The following is a 21,067-nucleotide window of genomic DNA, read 5'->3' as shown; positions in this document are numbered from 1 at the left end:
AAGGTATAATAGACTGAAGCTCAATTGGCTACAGTAGTAGTAATGATTACAAAGTGGAGTTACAGGTGAAGTGATTGTAGCTCATGAACTGCTTAGGAGGCTAAAACCAAGAGACCTAAGAAGTAAGAAGTCAAAAGACAAGCAGCCCGATGACAATGTAATGGGTTTTATTTATAGCCTCTAGAAGTTATTGTAGTAGCTGCCGTGGTAATTACTGCTGTGTGACCAATCCACTGTCCGGATTCGAGGAGATAGTTTCCGCCTGCAGGAGCCGTCTTCGCCTTCTACATCCTTCCCTCCTTTCTTGAATTTTGGTATAACTCCAAAATTTTTGAAAAAATTTTACCGTCTGATTCTTATGTGGTGTTGAGGAACCCCTTTGCCCGTTTACTGAGTCAACTGATGTTCCTCATGAGTTGGCCGATGTTTCTCATGATAGTACTCCTCTGGAGTTGCTAGCTCTTTTGGTATTGCTAGCTTTATATCATATTTCATGCTTGTTGAGTGCTTGACACCCCTATAATTGTAATTCCAAGGGTGCCTAGCCAAAGAAATTCCATCGCCTTACTGGGAAAATCCATCGTTTGATTCTGAGATTGGCTAGAAAAATCCACCGTTTGATTCTGAGATGGAACTACCCAGTATCCTTCCACTGAACCCGCTTCCTCTTGCCCTTTGTCCGTGTTGGTGTCTCATAAGTCCCAGTGCCAGCATTGTCCTTCTGGATAAGTCTCTAAATGGCCTCCTGCTCAAGCTGATCCCGCCTTTCTGTGGTCACCTCTCAATTTCATAAGGCGTGAGAGGATGATAGGTTTTGGTATCGAGATCATAGAGCGTGCGTTTACCCTTTGTCAGACGGGCTCTGGCCAATTTATGACAATGCGAAGCTGTGTGGATCCATCCTTCCGAGAGAGGCTGATTTGTTTTAATCCTAGCTTCAAAGAGTATCTCGACCATTTCTTTATACTGTGGTCCCAGACCTGGTTTAGCCGTAATATCCTTTTCAGGAATCTTAGAGGACTCCACATTAAGTTGCAACAGCTGACTTGTGATCTTGGTGAGCCCTTTGAGCTGGATTTTCCATTGCCCCATACAAAGCTTGATCCTCTGCATTTCATCTTTCAGTTCCAAAACATCATTTAACTGGAGAGCATGCATGCATAGCGTTCCTTGTTGCGACGGTGTTGCTGGTGCACACAGCCATGGCTGTGTCACTCGCCGTCCTCAATACACTACCGGACAGGTGTTACCCTCTGCCCTGCAGTAGCTGGCGGCTCCTTTCACAGGCGGCCAGGTTATGGACAACAGAGCCCAACAGCCTCTAGTCCAGCAGCGAAGTTCCACCATTGATTTGATGGCTCCACCTCCGGAGACTGATCCTTCGGGTGCAGTTGTAGCGACTACTCTTTCTGTGGGATGATGATTGACAGTCTTTTCACCATGGCAGTACAATAGTCATTTATTATTGCAGTTCAGTCTTTTAGTAGTTTCAGTGGTTCTCTCACCGAGATGATGAGTGGGTTTGTGGCGGGCAACCTGTAGCAAGGCTACATTGTCACTTTCACAGGACATAGTAGTACAGTTGGTTTGGTTCACACTGGACGGACTCTTTGGGCTGGACAATGACACGTGGCAGGGATACGGACGGTGGTCTAGTGGACATCGTGGCCAGGTTACCACCACCACTCAGTTTGGAGATAGACTTAGATGGCTGACATTTATGAGCCGTTGGTGGTTCTTTATGGTGGTACATATGAGTAGTAGCGGTTGGGTCATCACTTATCTTTTTCACGTCGTCGTCTAGAGTAGTGAGTCTATACACACAGCACGTCTGCACCATCCCTACACATCTGAGCCTCGACACCCCCATTGTACCCGTGAGTCCTGGGCTGGAGCTGAGTGTGCTGCCATGCCAGAGTTTGTATCGGTTCTTTGAGATAGTCGAGTCCATATGTTCTGGTCTACTGCTGTCTCTTTGTGTTGATCAATTGTTATCTATTGTTTCCTTTGTTTTCATTCTGTTTTGAGTGAGATGTCACGCACATTGCACCGAGGATCACCCACTGTAGAGAGCACGACACACTCCGCGCTACAAAGGTGAGCTAGCCACACGGCAAACTCAGAAAGTTGCACTACTCATTGGTGCTCTTCCGGTCACCATCCAAGGGTACCATGCAAGGAAGACTTTCACATCATGAAGTTAAAGCACTACAATATTCTTTTGGGCATGCCTTGGAACGACAAGAACGATGCTACCATCCAGATCTGAAACCGTACCATCACTTTGGTGCAGAGACAGACTAGTCGTCCTTAAAGCTTGAATGACGGAGACAAACCCAAATGATTTTAATAACTTTGTAATTAGATATTTTTTAACTTTGTTTGACAATGCTGTTTAGAATTTGTTTGAAATGGAATTTATTAGTTTTGAACTCGTCTTGGTGCCGATTTGAGATTGCTTAATTTTGGCTTTGACATTGGTTTCAACCATGTTTTGGAAAGAATTGTCTGAATATCTCATGGCTCGGGCTTTTCCTAGGAGGAGTATTCATGTTAGTGTTGTAAAGCCTCTTAACGATGCATGCTGCAATTTGGGAGCGTTTAATTGTACTTGGAACCTTCAAGCGACGCGGGTTGTGGTCTGGGGAATGTTTGGTAGTATCAGGCCTCCGAATCTCACGGCCCGGACTTCAGTTATGGGGGGAGCATTCATGAGGGAGTTGTTGAATTTCTCATGGTTTGGACCTCAGTTCTTAGGGGAAGTGTTCATCGGCGAGTTTATGTCTCTATGCTATGTACTTGCATCTGTAATCATCTGTGTTGCATTGTGATGTGTCAACCATAAATTTTCCCATATTGGGTGGGAATTTTTTTTTCAACACACCAGAGGGCCCACAGGGGGAGGTTCTTATCCCTTCCAAATATTAGCCATGTTACATGGTCGGGCAAGGGCCGCGCACCATCGGGCAAGAGCCACGCGTAGGCATCACCATGGCCACCTAATTGATGCACCACGTGCTGGGAATGACAGAGAGAACTCATAGCTACCAGCTAGGAACCTCCTCGGGTGACCCACCTTGGGAGGAGGACGCACTTGAGTGTCCAAGGGCAAGAGCCCTAGCAACGTGAACACCAGGTGAGCACAAGGTGTCCCTCTAGAGTGTTGACCCAACAGGGGATTTGAACCCACAAGATGTAGGTTGAGAGACCAAAGCCGCCCTGTCACAAACTATTAGCGTGTCTAGCCACTGAAGAACAGAGCCAACTTGTAGATCCCGGCCGAGGGGCCTAAACCCTACAAGTAGTAGAAGCAGCAGCAACAGAAGAAAGTTACCAACTTACAGATCCTCGCCGAGTGGGGTATTTTTTAAAAGAAGTTTCCACCAACTTATGGGACCGTGTCCGATGGGGCCCAAGTACCCAAATTAAAGCAAAGACACACACACACACACACACACACACACACAGTATTTTGCGTAAAGACTTGCTGACGTGGCACTTGTACAGACTGCCTGTAAATTGCGTTGACAGAATGTACGGACGCCGCATTCTGCGCTTACTACTGATGTGGCACCTGTACGGATTCCCATAAATTTCTCGTTCTGATTTCAACGCCAGCTTTTGGGCCGGTGCTCTCTTGGGGTGGAACCCCGCAACTCCCCGTTTCGTGTGTCATGCATCTCTTTCAATTCAGTGTTATTTGAAGTGCTTAAAGTTGTTCAATCTGTTCTTTTCCGTTGGCACGTGGTGCCCGTCCCGTTACAAGCCTGCCTGCTTGCCTTTGTTTCAAAATGCTATGGATGTGAGCACAATCCATTGTTGTTGGCAGGATTATGAACAGGATGTGTTCCAAAGTTAATTGTCTTGCTAAAATTGGACATGATGTTTCATAATTCATGAATGAGGATTTTTGGATGTAGTGTGGTCTACAATTCAACTTTCTATGAGGCAATTGGTGCTCGAGATGGCATTCTATTTGGGGACAGGTTGGTGGTTGCAAATCCGTCGAGGTGTATCCAATGGAAGGCATCTCTACTATAGCTTCTTCATCAACTTGGTCTTCCTACATATGTCCACTGTGAGCTGCAGAGAGGGTGTTAAAGTTTATGTATCTCAAGTGAATGTCCAATGTGATCCTAGTTAATTATCTGTCTTTTTGGTATTTATTTTACTTATTCGACAAGAAATTACGTAGAGCTTGAGAATAGCGGCTTCCGATTTGTGTGGAATCTATAACCATAGTTACATGATAGTGTTTTTTCTTCTCCAAATGAAACACATGATAGTGTTTTTTTTCTCTCCAAATGAAAACCTGAAACGCTTAAAATGTTTTTAAACAAAGAAAAAACAAGGTAATGAAACCACCACCTTTGTCTTTAAACTAAGTGCTAGATATCAAAACTCTTGACATGATTCGTAGAAAGCAAATTGCTTTATGTTTTGTTCTCTATACACATATAAAAGCCGTAGTGCCCATGCTTAGGACTTGTCTCACTCTTACCTTAGTCTCTCCAAATCTGCGCGCTCACACAAAATTCAGTGTTAGGTTGAGACTAGGCTATCTTAATACCGTTTTTGGTGATATGATTCAATGTTATTACTTTCTTCGATAGAGTTCTCTTGGAATCTCATGTGCATAATGTCCTATTTGTTTTTTTTTCACATGTTTGAAATGAAACAAAACACATTGAAAATGGACAAACACACAAAACTTTTGTGGCTATGAGTGTTACACAACACTAAGCATCTTTCTTATGCGATGGGGTCGTGATACATAAAATATGTCAAGACATCAGGAGGATCGTGATGCATGTCTGAAGCAGCTGTTATGTCCTTTTGCCTTTGAAAATCATTAATCATGTATGTTTTTTTTCCAGGAAAAGATGATTAGCTCACCAATGACATCTCGTCGAGAAATTTTCGATGCTTTTTCCAGCCATGTATGCTCTCACTTGGACCTATGCATTCGTTTTATATCCTACATTCCTTTGTATGCTTTCATTCCTTTTGCGTAAAAATCCTTTGCAAATCAGTTGTCGCCCTTATTATTTATGTTTGCAGATAATAAATTTTTATGTCATGGGTTTGATATTATGTTTTGCTAGGCATATCATGCATGTCATGAAATTGGCAAAGGCGTTTTTCAGTCTGAACTCTGTGTGTTTGATACTTTGGACTTGAGTGCTTTATTCCCTCTTATAATTCGTGAGTTCAGACTTTTCTGAACTTATGAAGGTATATATACTTTGAACTTAAAACAATGCTCTTCTTTGTGTGTGCACGTTTTGAGATGCTTATGTTTGTGCTTTTATGAAACTATGAGGGAAGAAGCCAAAAAAGGACATTATGTTGAAGGTTGTACATGAGCAAAAGTGGAAAGTATATCAAGATTAGCTAGGCAATTTAGGGAAAACTGAGCCAAGCTTTGGGCTTAGTCTCCTTTATGGACTGATCACATAGGGTCTGATGCTTTGAGTGCTAGCTCATGCTCATTGCATCACTCTCTGGGGGAGATTTGTTACCATATTATGGTGGTGATGTGTGTGAACACACTTAGGACCATCGGGGCACTTTTCTTCCTCTTTAGAAGGTTTTTTTCCCTGGTTTGTATATATGCCTATCACTGTAAGGCAAGTCTTATCTTATTGGCACACTCAATAATACTACTTTCTATGTTGTGTGCTCTTGAGCTTCTCCTTTATTTTCTGCATCTTGGCATGCATTCCTATAGCTGTATTTTCAACAATTGAAGATAGAAGACTTGGCAGATTACCCTCCATTGTTGAATCTTTACCTTGAAGCTCTTAGTTTGGAGCCTACCATTTTAAGGGCACAGTTTTAGTGGTCACGTGATTGGGGTTGAGTTTGTGACATGAATGTTGTAACATTGCATCTCTTACTGCACTATTGTATCACATTCATTTGGATGAGTCTAATGTGAAATTTTTTACCAGGATAAATGGTTTAATGGAAAATGTTGAACGTCAATTTGTGCATGCTCTATGGTGAACATGCCATTCGTGAATGTACGGTTCAGTCTGGATGCTGGTGAGCATGTTGGCATTGTGTCATTGTTCATTGATCCTCTATGTTATGCCTCTTTTGGAAGGTGTAATCAAGGGCAATTACTCTCCTCTTTTTTTTTTTTTTTGGGGTTGGGGTTGGGGGGGGGGGGGGGGTGGAAGACAGCTGCACAAGTGCCTTTGCAAATCTCTACAGATGGCTGGACTATACACATGGCTGACTTTTGTGACGTAGTGGGCTATGTGGACACAATGGTGATGTGGCAGCCCAACGCAGATGCTTTTCTGGAACTTTTACTTGAGTTGCTGAGCAATTAGTTGCTTTTATTGGATAAGTTGTTTCTAGCAGCTGCTTTGTTGATTGCTTTTAGCAACCAGGTTCTAGGCAAGTGGGGAGAGCGTGCCAGTTGTATTTAGAACCTTGGAGTGGTTTCTCAACGGCAGAGAGCAGTTGTATCGTGATTGCTTGACGTCGATACAACAAAAAATACTGCCAAGGGTGCCTACCTTAGGGCCAAAGGGTCTCAGAAGGGAACTCCGCTCCTTTTCTCTCTCTTCCAGAAGTTTTTGTGTGCAGTGTTTTCAGTTTCAGTTGTATTTCTGTTGTTGTTCACCACTTCTGTTGGAAGTACCAATTGCTTTCATTCGCCACATCACCTGTTCGTATGCTGCCACATAAGCTCCTGGCTGTTTATCTGTCTCGTTAGCTCTCTCTACACGTTGCTGCCAATCAGTGCCATTCAAGGTTACCTTCCTTCAAGCTCTGTGTTTCAAGTGACAAAAATTGTTTTCAGACAGTAGTTGAGCCGTAACGCTACATAGACAGTTCTACCTGCCATATGAGATAGGGCATTTATTAGAGTCCCACAACCATGCTGGTGCATAACCAGTGCTGGTTTTTCTGTCCAGTTATGGGTGTGTGGAAAGCCAAGTTACAGAGAAATGTGTAGTATTTGTGTGAAAATCATTCTGATTATTCTTTGTTAGACTGGTCTAGCAAAAACATTACAAAACCTTGAGTTAGTTTATTGTACTTCATAAAGTTTTTGGAGAGAACAGATGTTTGCTTACTCTTATTATGTGTGCAGGTCTCATCAACAGTTGCATCGCATAGAAGCTTTGCCTCACAAGTTCCCTCATCAGCCAGGGTACTACATATCGTAAATTTTCTGTACTTCTAAAAGATGACTTGCTTGTACTGCTATGTGGGAATCGGGTCATCTCAAATGAAAACATCAGTACGAAGCATGCGCCTAGAAAAAAGATATACTTGATTGAAATAGAATAAGAAAATTTCATTATGATTTCAAGGTCTTCACTTCGGAAGATTGAGTTGTCTTTATAATTAAAATATTGTGACTGGGAAACCTTTAACAAGGTTGTCAAGCAGAAGGGTCTGATATACAGTCTCTTATTGGAGGCGGTCTTTCTATTGCGCAGTTTCTAATCAATGAAGAAGCATGTAGTTCAATGCTCTTCCTCTGCCTGCCATCTCTACTACTCTGCGCTATGCCTCATGCCCCTTCCCTAATTGTTTTGCCGTATGTTTCTACTCTTCCTCTTCCTCCTTCCGGTTGTCCTGCTAGCTTCCCTTGCTATCATCCTCCTCTACTCAGCAGGTTTTCACATTGTAGGTTTACCATGCACAGCTTCCTTTTTCTATCTGAAAAGGGCCTAATTGTTTCTTTTCAAAGAACAGAACTCTAGAAATGCATACGCGGCAGTGAATCTGACAATTTAGGTGATTGCATAACTTTATGCTCCATCCATGCTTGTGGAGACAATTTTTGCTCTCCTGGGGAGAGTTCAAGCAAGAGCATGAATCGATCATTAATTTGGTCTAGAGATCCGGCTTGATTGCAATGGCATTCAACATTAGAGCAGAGCTGGTTGAGTACTTGGGAGAGACTTTCAACGCGCTGCAATTTTCTATGGAGGTGGTAAAGGCTAGACTTCCACGTGGTTTCGCAGCTTTGGAGCACTTTAGAGACTGTGCGGACATGAGTTTAGGAGCGCCATGGACAATTATGGCTGCCTGATAGACTAACACAAACTCTTCTCATTGTTGTGGAGATTAGGGGGACTGGTCTCTATGTAAGAGGGATGCCATTGGTGGGATGCAATGGACCACAGAGATACGATTATTATGGACGGCAGCATATGGAGAGTCTGCTTGTATTGATGAGTGCACGTATAATTTGATGTAAGTTAGCACTATCACATAAGATTGTTGGGCAGAGATAGTTTGTCACTGCCGCATGGTTTCAAGCAGGGACTTTTGTTGGCGAGATATGGGAGGCTACCTTGCCTAGTGCTTACTTCCTCTATAGTCCATGGGGCTTGCTGTTGACGGGGACACTCAGTGCTAGTATGCTAAGATGCTACGCACGTGACTTGCTTTATACCGCTTGAATCTTGATGTACTTGCCCTATGGAAAAGAGCCATGGCTGCCCTTTGCTTGATCTCAGTGTCAGAGACCTGAATCAGGTTATTTGGGTGGTTATTGTGGAATTTAATACAGAGCAGACGTGGATTAAGCCCTTATAACCACTGGGACACTGTTACAAACGGGAGCCTGTCAATGTAAAATATACTCGGATAGATAGAATTTATCACTTAATACTGAAGCAAGAGAGCAAGAGAGAGAGAGAGAGAGAGAGAGAGAGAGAGAGAGAGAGAGAGAGAGATGTTATATTAACGTCTTCAAAAGGCCATAGTGACCTATGAGACCAGAAAGTTACAAGGTGGTGGATTTGATTCAAAGTCAGAGTAACAAAATAACATAACAACACTACAAAACAAAGATATATACTATGAGATCCTAGATTGGTTGATGTGAACTAAGCAAAAACTAAGCAAAAACTAAGCAAAAATGGGCGGCTTGTTGGGATAGCTGAATCACAAGAGATCTAGCATCGGTCGTTGGCGAATCTCATCAATTTCCTCCATGGTTAGTAGTCTTACCGGGCGTCGTGCATGCCTGGCCAGCGTGCTCCGAATCTCCTGACGTAGCCCCCGTCGATGCTGTGTAGTCCTCCGCAGTCGTGGGCGCTTGGATTTCCCCAGTTCAATCGCTCGGTCAATCAGTGTGCCTCTGGTGTGAGACGAGGGGGAGCTGTGCTGTGGGAGTGGCTCTTGCGGCTGTCCCGTGTCTGCTCTGAAGAAGTCTGTGATCCGTCTTTGAGACTGGCTAGCCTCGCCATTCATCAGGCTATCTCTATGTTTGCGCAGCTCGAGCAAGAACAAACCCAGGCATCTCTAATCTTCGTATCCCATGATTCTTGAGAGTGGTCCAAAACCCTCTCTGAACAAGCAATGGAAGCGGCCTCGTATCTCGTAGTAGACGGGGCAGCGGCATGTATAATGCAGCTCTGTCTCAGGTACCATGTCACACAAGGGGCATGTCTTGGCCTCTGCTGGTACTCCGCTGTATCTCCCAGTCTCAATCCACAGCTGGTGAGAAGATGTGCGTAATTGGCCAATAGCACATCATATCCCATGAGACAAGTGGGTATCCATGTATCTGGGTCTCGTCACAAAACCATCTTCCGTAAGCTGGAGAAGGTGGTCTCTGTAGAAAGCCATCTGAAGGAGTACGAGCGGAAGTGCGACGCGAGAGAGAGTGCGAGAAGAAGAGCACGACGATATGGTGAACTTGCTCTACTGTAATGTGTAGAGCATAGTGAGTTCTTATTAGGTTTTTACAAAAGAATATGTGTACATACCTGGCGGCCCGCCCACTTACCTGGGCGACCACATTGGGCTTTATACCCCAACAACCTCCCACTTAAAGTCCAATGTGGTACTTTAAGTGTGAGAGAAGCTACTATACAAGCTAATATACAAGAGATGTAGAGAAGTGATGTACTACCCTACACCTAACTGCTTGCGAAAATGCGCAAAGCTCTCTGAGGGAAGTCCTTTTGTAAGTAGATCAGCAGGATTTTCTGTGGTGTGAACTTTGACAAGCTGAAGTTGCTTATCCTCGAGCATTTCCCTGATGAAATGATACTTCACATCCACATGCTTTGTCTTTGAGTGATAAACTGGATTGCGAGCCAATTGTATAGCACTTTGACTATCACAATATAACACAGGCATCTCTTCTTTGATTCCCAAATCTGTTACTAGTCGATTAAGCCAAATTGATTCTTTGCATGCCTCTGATGCTGCAACATATTCAGCCTTTGTAGTAGACTGAGTAACACAATCTTGTAATCTAGAACGCCATGATACTGCTCCACCAGCCAATGTAAAGACATACCCTGACGTAGACCTTCGGTTGTCTAAGTCACTTGCATAATCTGAGTCTGTAAAACCCTTTACACTTAGCTCCTGACTCCCATAGCATATACGCATACTCTTTGTAGCTTTCAGGTATCTCAATATTCCTTTCACTGCCTCCCAATGTTTCTTGCCTGGGTTTGACATGTATCGACTTACTACTCCCACTGCAAATGCAATGTCTGGGCGAGTAGCAATCATTGCATACATCAAACTACCCATTGCAGACGCATATGGAATCTTATCCATTTCAGCCTGTTCTTCCTCAGACACAGGACAATCTTGTTTGCTAAGTTTCACATATGGTGGCAATGGAACACTCAATGCCTTTCCCTTCTCCATATTGAAACGTTGCAAAACTTTGTCAATATACTCTGTTTGAGATAACCAAATCAACTTCTTTGATCTGTCTCTCTCAATGCGCATACCAAGTATATGACTTGCCTCACCCATGTCTTTCATGTCAAACGATTTTGCCATCTTTGACTTCAAAGCTGAAATTTCTTCCAAGTGCTTGCCAGCAATCAACATGTCATCCACATACAAAATAAGGATCAGCCAACTGCCATCCTTAGCCTTCTTTGTATATAGACAGTGATCGAACTCACTACGTTTGTAGCCTTGAGAAAGCATAAACTTGTGGAATTTATGGTACCATGCCCTCGGTGATTGTTTTAAGCCATAAAGATTCTTTAACAACTGGCATACCCAATCTTCCTTGCCTTTCTCAACAAACCCTTCTGGCTGCTGCATGTAAATTTCCACATCTAAATCACCATGCAAGAATGCTGTCTTGACATCCATTTGGTGCAACACCAAATCTAATATGGCAACCAATGCAAGAGAGCATCTCAATGTAGTCATCTTGACCACCGGAGAGAAGACTTCATCAAAGTCAATGCCTTGTTCTTGCTTAAAGCCCTTGGCAACAAGCTTTGCTTTGTACTTTGGCTGACTATCATGAGCGGTGATCTTATACCTGTAAACCCATTTACAGGGTAGAGCCTTTTTGCCCCGTGGTAATTTAACTAGCTTCCATGTCTGGTTTTTATGCAGAGCTGTCATCTCTGACTGCATGGCCAATTGCCAATTCCCGGAGTCCTTCATTTGCACTGCTTCCTTGTAACATGAAGGCTCATTGCAATCAGTCAACATGACATAGTTCATAGATGGAACAAACCTATCAGGAGGTCGCGTGACACGTCCAGATCTACGCACAATAGGTGGCTCAGGCTCAGCCACAACCTGTGGTTCCAATCTATCCTGTCCTTGCTCCTGTTGAGTCCTGACATTTTGTCTTGCACGTGCAGGTCCATCTTCTTGGAAGACAACTCTTCTAATCTCCTCAACCCTCTCTGGTTTAGAATGATATTTGGATTCATTAAAGTGAATATCATTGCTGCGGACAACCTTTCTGGATTCGGGATCCCAAAGTCTGTACCCCATCTCACCAGAATTACCATAGCCTAGAAAGATGCACTTTCTACTCTTTGGCTCAAGTTTGTTCCTAAATTCCTTTGGAACGTGAGTATATGCCTCACAGCCAAAGACTCTGAGATGCTTGTATGAGGGCATTTTGCCTGACCATACCATCTTTGGCACTGAATCCTTCTGCAAAACCTTGCTAGGAGATCTATTTACAAGATGAACAGCTGTTGATATAGCTTCAGCCCAAAACCCATTTGGCAGCTGTGCATTAGACAACATACTTCTGACCTTCTCTTGTATGGTCCTATTCATCCTCTCAGCAACACCATTTTGAGGAGGATTGTAAGGAGCAGTAAGTTCACGTTTTATACCTTTTGACTCACAAAAGTCCTGAAAGGCCTTTGAAACATACTCTCCACCATTGTCAGTGCGTAAGCATTTAAGCTTCTTGCCACTCTGATTCTCCACAAGTGTCACAAACGTTTTGAAAACACTAAACGCTTCATCCTTGTGCTTGAGAAAGTAAACCCATACTTTCCTCGAGTAATCATCTATAAATGTCATAAAGTAAGAAGCTCCCCCTAGAGATAGGTTAGGCATAGGTCCACACAAATCACTATGAACAAGTGCCAACTGTGTATCTCTTCTACTGCTTCTATGCTTATGTGGTTGCTGTGTTTGCTTACCATACAGACAATGTTCACAGAATTCAAAATCATTAAATGAAAAGCCAGGCAAATAACCAGAACGAGACAAGATTTCCATTCCCTTCTTGGACATATGTCCTAACCGGCTATGCCACAAAGAAACGTTCGGTTGCTCGGTTACATTGATTACATTTTTAGAGACATTTGATACATAAATCATGTAAAGTCCTCCAGACTTTACTCCATGTGCTACTGTCATATAACCCTTGGATATCTTCCACATGTTCTGTCCAAAAGTGGTGACGTAGCCAGCATCATCAAGTAAACCTGTGCTGATCAAGCTCTTTGTAATTGCGGGAACATGTCTCACATTCTTCAGCGTGAAAGAAGAGCCATTCTGAAACTTCAATTGAACATCTCCAACACCTAAGATCTCACATGTCTGCCCATTGCTTAGCTGAACATGATCTTTAGTGGTCACATAAGAGGTAAACCACTCCTTGTTTGGAGACACATGAAGTGATGCCCCTGAGTCTATAATCCAGTCACTCAGTGCATTTCCATCAGATGCTGTAAGAAGAGCTGAGTCCATTGTATTCTTCAAGAAGTAGATGTCTCCTAACACTAGACTGTCATCCTCTGCAACAGTGTTTGTCACATTTATTTCTTGAATCTTCACTGAGGACTTGTTCTTCTCACCATGGTCTTCAGCTTTCTCTTTGCCTTTTTCTGCTTTCCATTCTCTGCAGTCTCTTTTCATGTGACCCTTCTTGCCACAATGGTAGCATTCTATGTCACTCTTGCCTTTAGCACTGCAGGACTTGCTACGAGATTGATTCCTCTTTCCACCTTTGTACTTTTCTTTGGTCCTTCCCCTGACAACTAAGGCTGTTCCTTTGCCTTTGTCCATTGTCTTTCTATTGGTTTCTTCAGTAAGCAGACTTCCTTCTACACCTGCTATGTTCAAACCATCTGGAGGTGCAGAATTACTCAAAGCTGTGCGAAAAGTGTCCCAACTTTCCGGCAATGTGATCAACAGGAACATAGCTCTAACAGGTTCATCAAACTTGACACCTTGAGCTGACAACTGACTGTAGATTGTGTTGAATTCATTCAGATGATTGGACATAGGTGTCCCTTCTTTCATCTTCAAGTCAACAAGCTTCTTAAGCCAGTATACCTGTGAAGCTGCACTTTGCTTCTCATAAAGATCACTCAGCTTTAACCATGCTTGATAAGCCGACACCTCGTCTGCTACATTGAAGTAAACGCTTTCTGCCAAGGTCAGCATAATGGTAGAAAGTGCCAATTCATCCATTTCGCTCCATTCATCTTCGTCCATATCTTCTGGTTTTATCCCCTTGAGCTTTATAGGTTTTATCTGCTTCTTTTGTACCAACACGTGCCAAATCTGCTTCTTCCACAATGGGAAATTGGTTCCATCCAGCTTCTTGATATTGTAAAGAGCAGTGTCCTGTGATCCAGCCATAGCTACGCGCTTCACAGTGGTTTACTTTCCTGGGAAAAATTCGGCAGAGTTTCCCCTGTAAACTGACCTTTGAACCAATATCAACCTGTCAAATGAACCAAGAAAGCTTCAGATTCTGCATAAATTTCGGCAGTCTCCTTTGTAAAATGGCTCTGGTGTACTCAAAAAACAGACCAAAAACAGCTCAAAAAACATTGTCTCTCTGACACTGTAAGCTGTGGGTAAACCTGTCTTGCACCTGTACTGTCTCTGACTGTCCTGTCACTGTCCTGTAAGCATAGACTGCGACAATGCCTCAACGGCAGTAAAGCAAAGATGCAATCCCAACTGTCTAACTCACAGTCAATACATCCTAGCTGCCTATCTAAGGGTGCTCGAGGGATCGCTCCAAGACCTGTATCACCGAAAGGATCTCAACATTCGAGAATCCCCCAGCTCAATAAAACCTCACTCGACCCTCAACAAAGGCTGCAGTAAATCTGACAGTACATAGACTTCCCACAAAGTCATACATCCACAAATTTCCCACTGTATGTTGTAACCACTGCGGCGGTTGTTTGCTGCGTGACTCACAGCCAGCAAACCCTCAACAGACATACATCATCTCTGACAATACATCCCATGTGGAAGTACCTGCAATGTCAGGATGAAATCTGGAATATCAAGCAGCAAACACAAGCTACCTGATGAACTAGTGGATGTCGCCTACAGTCTGTGTATAGATGCGTCCGTTTCGTATGTGACACGCCTCCAAGAACTGTGAGCCGTCCTTCGATGTGTTGACAGCCACAAATCAACACTCTGGGAGTGTCGATATCCTCAGCACCTGCAGTCGTAGGCTGAAAACCCCAAATTTGCAGAGTCGGATTTGCACCCGCCGAGCCACATAGTCGAGAATGGCCTGCGCAGACCTTTGTCGAAGCCGAACGGTGGCCGAGATGACCTCAGAATGAAATTCATAGAACACCGAGCCCTTCGGGCTCGCCCACAGGATTTGGGGCCGTGTCTTCGCCTATCGAATTTCACTCCAATCTGAGCTGGTGACTCTAGCCTCCTGCAGTGCTGCCCCGAGCCTCAATCTGAGCTCTGATACCAGTTGAAGGAGTACGAGCGGAAGTGTGACGCGAGAGAGAGTGCGAGAAGAAGAGCACGACGATATGGTGAACTCGCTCTACTGTAATGTGTAGAGCATAGTGAGTTCTTATTAGGTTTTTACAAAAGAATATGTGTACATACCTGGCGGCCCGCCCACTTACCTGGGCGACCACATTGGGCTTTATACCCCAACACCATCTTCGTACCCAATTCCTGTGTTGGTTGTATCCATGTCCTCCTGGTGTCTAGCTGGGTCAGGTCTTGGCAGATGAGCTTGGTGATCTCTGACTGTGTGAGAGTGAGAGATGGTGCATCCAATGAGTACTGGAATGGTGGCAGCCTGTCTATGCTGAACCCATGCGCTTGAAACCATGATGTCATCTCCCCATACCAGCATGTTGTATCTCCTTGTATGGCTAACTGTCGAGAGGACTCAAGTGCTATGCGAGCATATCTGTCTCTAGGAAGTTCCCATGTGCGGTTTATGAAGGAGACTGATCTTGTGAGCGCCTCCACCACTAGTGGGGGGGCCGCTAGCTCTGCTCGGATAATGGCCCGTGGTACTGATGCCTTGGCTCTAATGAGCCGCGAGATCATAGAGACGAGAGGTTTCTCCATGTTCCCCCATCCGTCTGTACGACCCGGCCTCCCGCGGTGATCTAGTGAAGGTCCCCATATCTCAGCTTCATAGAGCAATGCTGAAGCCACCAAAGTGTCAAAGAGCCAGAGCTTCATCCGGGGCTTCTGAAACTGAACCTGCGAACACATCTTCTCCAATCTACCCAATGCTGCGTGGGCTCTAGTCAGTCTGGTCTCTGCTGCTCTTCTGAGTGAGAATGCAGGTCCGCTAAAAACCACTCCAAGGTAAGTGTAAGCATCTGTGTACTCCACAGTCTCGTGGTACGATCGTAGATAGGCTCTAAGTGTCCAGTAGGCCCTCACACATGGCACGGTTAAACATAACTGCTAGTATGTCTTTGGCATGCATGAAATGCTCAGCGACTAAGACATCATGATCATATGCTCTCCCAGTCCTCATCTTGTCAATAGCTTTCTTCACCATCTCAACGGTGAAAAAAACACATGTGTGTGGGTATGGATCGGGGGGGTTGGGGAGGGGCGGCTGTCCAGGTACTGTGTACAAAGATGATGCGTACTGACCCCAGGTCTCTGTGGAGGAAATAGCAGAGGGGGGGGGACTGCTTGTAAGAGCCGCCTCACGCCTCACGCTAGTCCTGACTCAAGAATAGCTGATATAGATCTTGCTCGAGTTGAGCCAAAAAAGCCCTCTTCTTCCGCTGCAGCAGGCATTGGAAGTCAATCTGTGACTGTTTGTGAGTGACGTCCCCAAAAAGCACCTCCCTTTGAAGTCTGGCTCTAGTTTGGCAGCACTCCTCATCGTACCAGCTGTTCTGAGGCATGCTCCCTGATCGGCGGCTCTGCTCAGGCTGGGTGTGTGGGTATGCTTCTGCTGTTGCATCATGTAATGTCTGTGTTAGTATAGTAGTTAGCTCCTCCGGAGGTCGCCCGGGGTCCTCAGTGCATAGGCGTTTGTAGATCCCGTCCATGTAAACAGAATCCGTCTCCCGTGTGAATGTGTAGCGAGTAGGGGCTGCTACCCATGGCCTTTGTGCTACACTGAATTGGAAGGAGATAGTCATCGACACCAGAGCATGATCCACTGCCACCCGGACCGGTCTGGTCCCAACTGTGAGATCCTGGATACTAGAGATGAGATTCGGATGTGCCATGACATAGTCCACTGTGCTGCTCCATGTCTGTGTGGGAAGCATGTAAAACCTCCCGCAACAAGAAATATCTGTAGGCCGTTCAAGATGGCTAATCCATGTGCGGTGCCCATGTCTATCAGGTGTCGCCCATACTCAGTATATTCCACATCGTGTGATAGTCTGGACAGGCCCCTCTCTACAACATCTAGCTCTCTTAGCATCTCCTCTGAAGTATCATAAAACACTGCCTGGTGATGGGCAGTCCTAGCATTGAAGTCCCCTAGGATGATAATGTCACCATCCCTAGAGAACTGCCATATGTCATCATCCAAAATAGAGAAAGGGGACTGTCCTCTAGGTGATGCATAAACTGATGTACTTGGGGGAAAGTAGCAAATAGCTAGGTAGAGATATCTGCCTGTCTCTGCTTTCAATCTCACCCACATGTACCTAGCCTGCTCATCCCTGCAGGCTATATGTATCAGTGGTTGCAGATCCTCTCTAAATAACACTGCCACTCCCCCCGAGCCCCGCCCTCTGTGCTCTGAGCGTCTCCTGTCTGTAAGCTGTCTCCCACTTGTATCCACTGATGTGAGGCATGGATTGCCCAGGGGCGTGGTGTGTCTCAGAGTAAAAGATGATGTCTCTTCCATTAAAGCTATCCTCAAAAGCACCCACATCAAGACGCATAGATCCATTACAGTTCCAGGCAGCCACTTTGAGTGTGGTCCCATAAGTTTCGCACCGTTATGTGGTCGCTCTAGTATTACCACTTTTCCATCTCGCTAAAAGGCAATCTTGCCTTTTCCCCTTGCCGCTCTAATCTCCGGCATTACTTCCTGCATATGAGCGATCTGCGAGAGGGTGAGATCATCCCCGAGAAAGATGCCAGTCTCTTTAAGAGTTGGTCTTTTCTTCAAGAAGGACTTCTTCGCTTCCATGGAGGGAAAACGGAGGATGAGTGCTCTTTCTTTTGAGGTTTCTCCACTGCTTCCATTTTTCTTTATGTTGCCCACTCTCCATGCCCTTGTGTGCGTCAGCTCATGAACCCCCATCAAGGCTGTGAGTTCTTTTACTTCTTCGTCCACATTGCCTTTGTCTTTAAGACCGCAAATTCTCACATGTAAAGCGCACACCCGTCTTCTTTGCTCCTCCTCTAGTGTCTAATTAATGATAGTAGAGAGAGAGAGAGAGAGAGAGAGAGAGAGAGAGAGAGAGAGAGAGAGAGAGAGAGAGAGAGAGAGAGAGAGAGAGAGAGAGAGAGAGAAATGAAATGTTATATTAACGTCTTCAAAAGGCCAAAGTGACCTATGAGACCCAAAAGTTACAATGCGGTGTATCTGATACAAAGTCAGATTAACAAAATAATTTAAACTAGGATAACAAAATATAAATACTGCGGGATCCTAAACTAAGCAGTACAATGTGGAGACAATATGGGAGGGGAGTAGAGATCCATCTTCATATGCACTGTGGACGACGAAAGAGTATGGCTGGAATCCTTTGCCGTAGCCTCCTTCGAAACTGTGTAGCTCCTCTTCTCCATCGGGGTCGTCTAGATCTCCCTAGCTCCAATGCTCGGTCTATGAGAATGCCAGTAGTGCGGGTAGACCTCTCCACCGTTGGCTAGTCCTCTGTCTGTTCTTTTGGGTGTACAATATCTAGTGTAAAGAAATCTGTGATCTGTCTCTGGGGATGTCTCTCTTCAGCTCTCCTCAGTAAAGTTTCTCTATGCGTGTGTAACTCAAGTAGATATAGCCCAAGACATCTTTGATCCTCATAACTCATGACCCTAGATAGAGGCCCAAAACCTTCTCTGAATAGAGAGTGAAAACGTCCTCGTGTCTCATAGTACATTGTGCAATGACTTATGTAATGTACTTCTGTCTGTGGCTCTAGATGGCATAAGCGGCATATCCTGCTATTTGCTGGTGTCCCTCTGAATGTGCCAGTCTCAATCTCGAGCTGATGTGAGGACGTGCGTATCTGGCCAATGGCACAACGCAAACCATGCGAAAGATGCGTGTCCATATAGCTAGGTCGAATCACAAACCCATCCCCCGTGAGGTGGAGAAGATGCTCTCTATAGAAAGCCTTCTTTGTGCCCAACTCCTATAACGGCTCTATCCATGTCCTCCTCGTGTCCAGCTGGAGATCCTGACGGATGAGTCTATTAATCTCCACCCGTGTCAGAGACCTCAAGGGTGCCTGTAGAGAGTATTGAAAAGGAGGCAACCTGTCCATGGTGAAACCATGTGTCTGAAACCATGATGCCATCTGTGCATACCAGCATGATGTATCCCCATTAAGAGCTAATTGTCTGGAGGACTCTAGAGCCACCCTGGCATATCTGTCTCTGGTAGTATCCCACAGACTGTGTACAAAGGAGACTGATCTGGTAAGCGCCTCAATCTCCATAGGGGGGGCAGCTAATTCCGCTCGAATGATATCATGCGGTACGGAAACCTTGGCTCTAATCAGCTGAGAGATCATAGATACTAGGGGCTTCTCCATACGCCTCCAACCATCCTGGCCTATAGAAGGTCCCCAAACCTGCACCCCATATAACATAGTAGAGGCAACCAAAGTATCAAAGAGCCATAACTTTGTCCTAGGTTCCTGGAACTGAACTTGCGAACACATCCTCTCCATTCCTCCCAGAGCCGCACCAGCTCTAGTTAGTCTAGTCTCTGCTGCTCTTCTCAAAGAAAATCTCGGCCCAGTAAAGACTACCCCCAGGTAAGTGTATGCATCTGTATACTCCACAATCTCCTGACCGTATTTGAAAGTAGGTATTGATCTCCTGACCCATTGCGGTGTGGTGTTAAACACCATAACCTTGGTTTTGCCTAGGTTTACACACAGTCCACTATCCTCTGCAAAACTGCGTAGTGCATCCAAATGTCGTTGCATACCTGCTGGTGAGTCAGATATCAGCACAATATCATCAGCATATAGCAACAATGGGATCCACGTCCCTGCCAGCTGGGCACCCGTGTCACCCTTTCTGTCAATGTAATCAGACACCTCATCAACATACATACCAAATAGAGTAGGAGACAATGGGCAGCCCTGTTTCACTCCAATAGTAGAGTGAACTAGATCAGATACCCCTTCCGGAGTGCGTACATGTCCCACCACTGATTTGTACAAAGCCATAATCCCCCAAATCACCTCTATGGGCACCCCCATCTCCTGCAGTCTGCGCATCAATCGAGCTCTTGGTACCATGTCAAATGCTTTGCGAAAATCCACAAAGCTACAATAGATCCGTCTCCCATGTGGTCTGCCCTCCTCAATGATGGCCCTGAGTGTCAGAATATGATCAAGAGTGGAGAAACCCCTCCTGAAGCCGGCTTGACCCTTTGCTCGTACACCCTCGCCCTCTGCCCAATTACTCAAGTGTTGCTCCAGAATAGATGCATACAACCGTGCCAATGTGTGTCCAACCATAATAGTGCGGTAATTCCCAGGCTTTGTAAGGTCACCAGCCTTGAAGATGGGCATAATATTAGACAGCCTCCAAGTCTCAGGTAATCCCTCACACATGGCACGATTGAACAACACTGCGAGAACCTCCATCAGCAAATCCCTGGCATGTATAAAGTGCTCCTCTACTAGACCGTCATGATCATATGCCTTGCCGGTCCTCATCCTGTCGATGGCCCTTTGTACCATCTCAGGTGTAACAAAAGTGCTCGTAGATGGGCAAGGCTGAGTAGGGTCTAGAAGGGGTTCATGTCCAGGAACTGTATATAATGATGTCGCATATTGGCCCCACACATCAGGTGAAGTAATCACTGGGGGAGGGGAGTGCTCATGGAAGAATCGCCATGCCTCTCCTGAGTCCCTTCTCAAGAACATCTGATATAAGTCTCGCTCCATCTGAGCTAGGTAAACTCGCTTCTTCCGTCGCACAAGGTGCGACTGTCTGTAAGTGATGACTCCTAAAAGAAGATCCCTCTGAAGCTGGGCTCTCATCTCTCTGCACTCCTCATCATACCAACTATTCTGGGGCATGCTCCTAGAATGTCGTCTCTTGCCCGGCTGAGTGTGTGGGTATGCCACTGATGTAGCCCCATGCAGTGTCTCAGTCAGTAGAGTGGTGCACTCCTCCACTGAGAGGCGTGTCCCATTTGTGCCAGCTGTGCCTTCCAATAGACGGTCCCAGATCTCCTCTGTATAAACGAAATAAGTCTCTGGAGTAAATGTATAGCGGGTGTGTGACCTGCCTTTTGATGTCTGGGTTGTACTATAGTGAAATTTAAGGGACAGTGTCAAGAGAGCATGATCTACTGCTATGCCCAACTGACCTTGCTCCCACTGTGAAATCCGGAATGCAGGGGACAAAGCTCGGTTGTGTCATAACA

The 21,067-nt window shown here is 45.1% G+C and overlaps 1 protein-coding gene across 20 annotated transcripts in view; it reads left to right on the top strand.

Moving 5' to 3' along the window:
- The window catches only part of LOC147454260 (cilia- and flagella-associated protein 100-like), a 131,204-nt gene that overhangs the window by 9,491 nt on the left and 100,646 nt on the right, over nt 1-21,067 (top strand). For 4 of the 20 annotated variants that reach the window (XM_086516268.1, XM_086516280.1, XM_086516291.1 and 1 more), the window contains exons 2-4: nt 3,921-4,078; nt 4,878-4,940; nt 7,112-7,183. In XM_086516268.1, the coding sequence (XP_086372394.1) occupies nt 3,944-4,078; nt 4,878-4,940; nt 7,112-7,183 (270 nt within the window). In that variant the 5' untranslated portion in view covers nt 3,921-3,943. Of the gene's footprint in view, nt 1-3,920; nt 4,079-4,877; nt 4,941-5,954; nt 6,049-6,185; nt 6,279-7,111; nt 7,184-21,067 lie in introns of all 20 variants that reach the window. The other 16 variants (XM_086516279.1, XM_086516273.1, XM_086516287.1 and 13 more) reach the window with 9 other exon arrangements.

Source organism: Adiantum capillus-veneris, chromosome 7, assembly GCF_014529385.1.
Source record: "Adiantum capillus-veneris isolate H3 chromosome 7, ASM1452938v2, whole genome shotgun sequence".
Lineage (NCBI taxonomy): Eukaryota > Viridiplantae > Streptophyta > Polypodiopsida > Polypodiales > Pteridaceae > Adiantum > Adiantum capillus-veneris.
The sequence above is the reverse complement of the archived record's forward strand: the minus strand, read 5'-3'. Positions and strand labels throughout refer to the sequence as shown.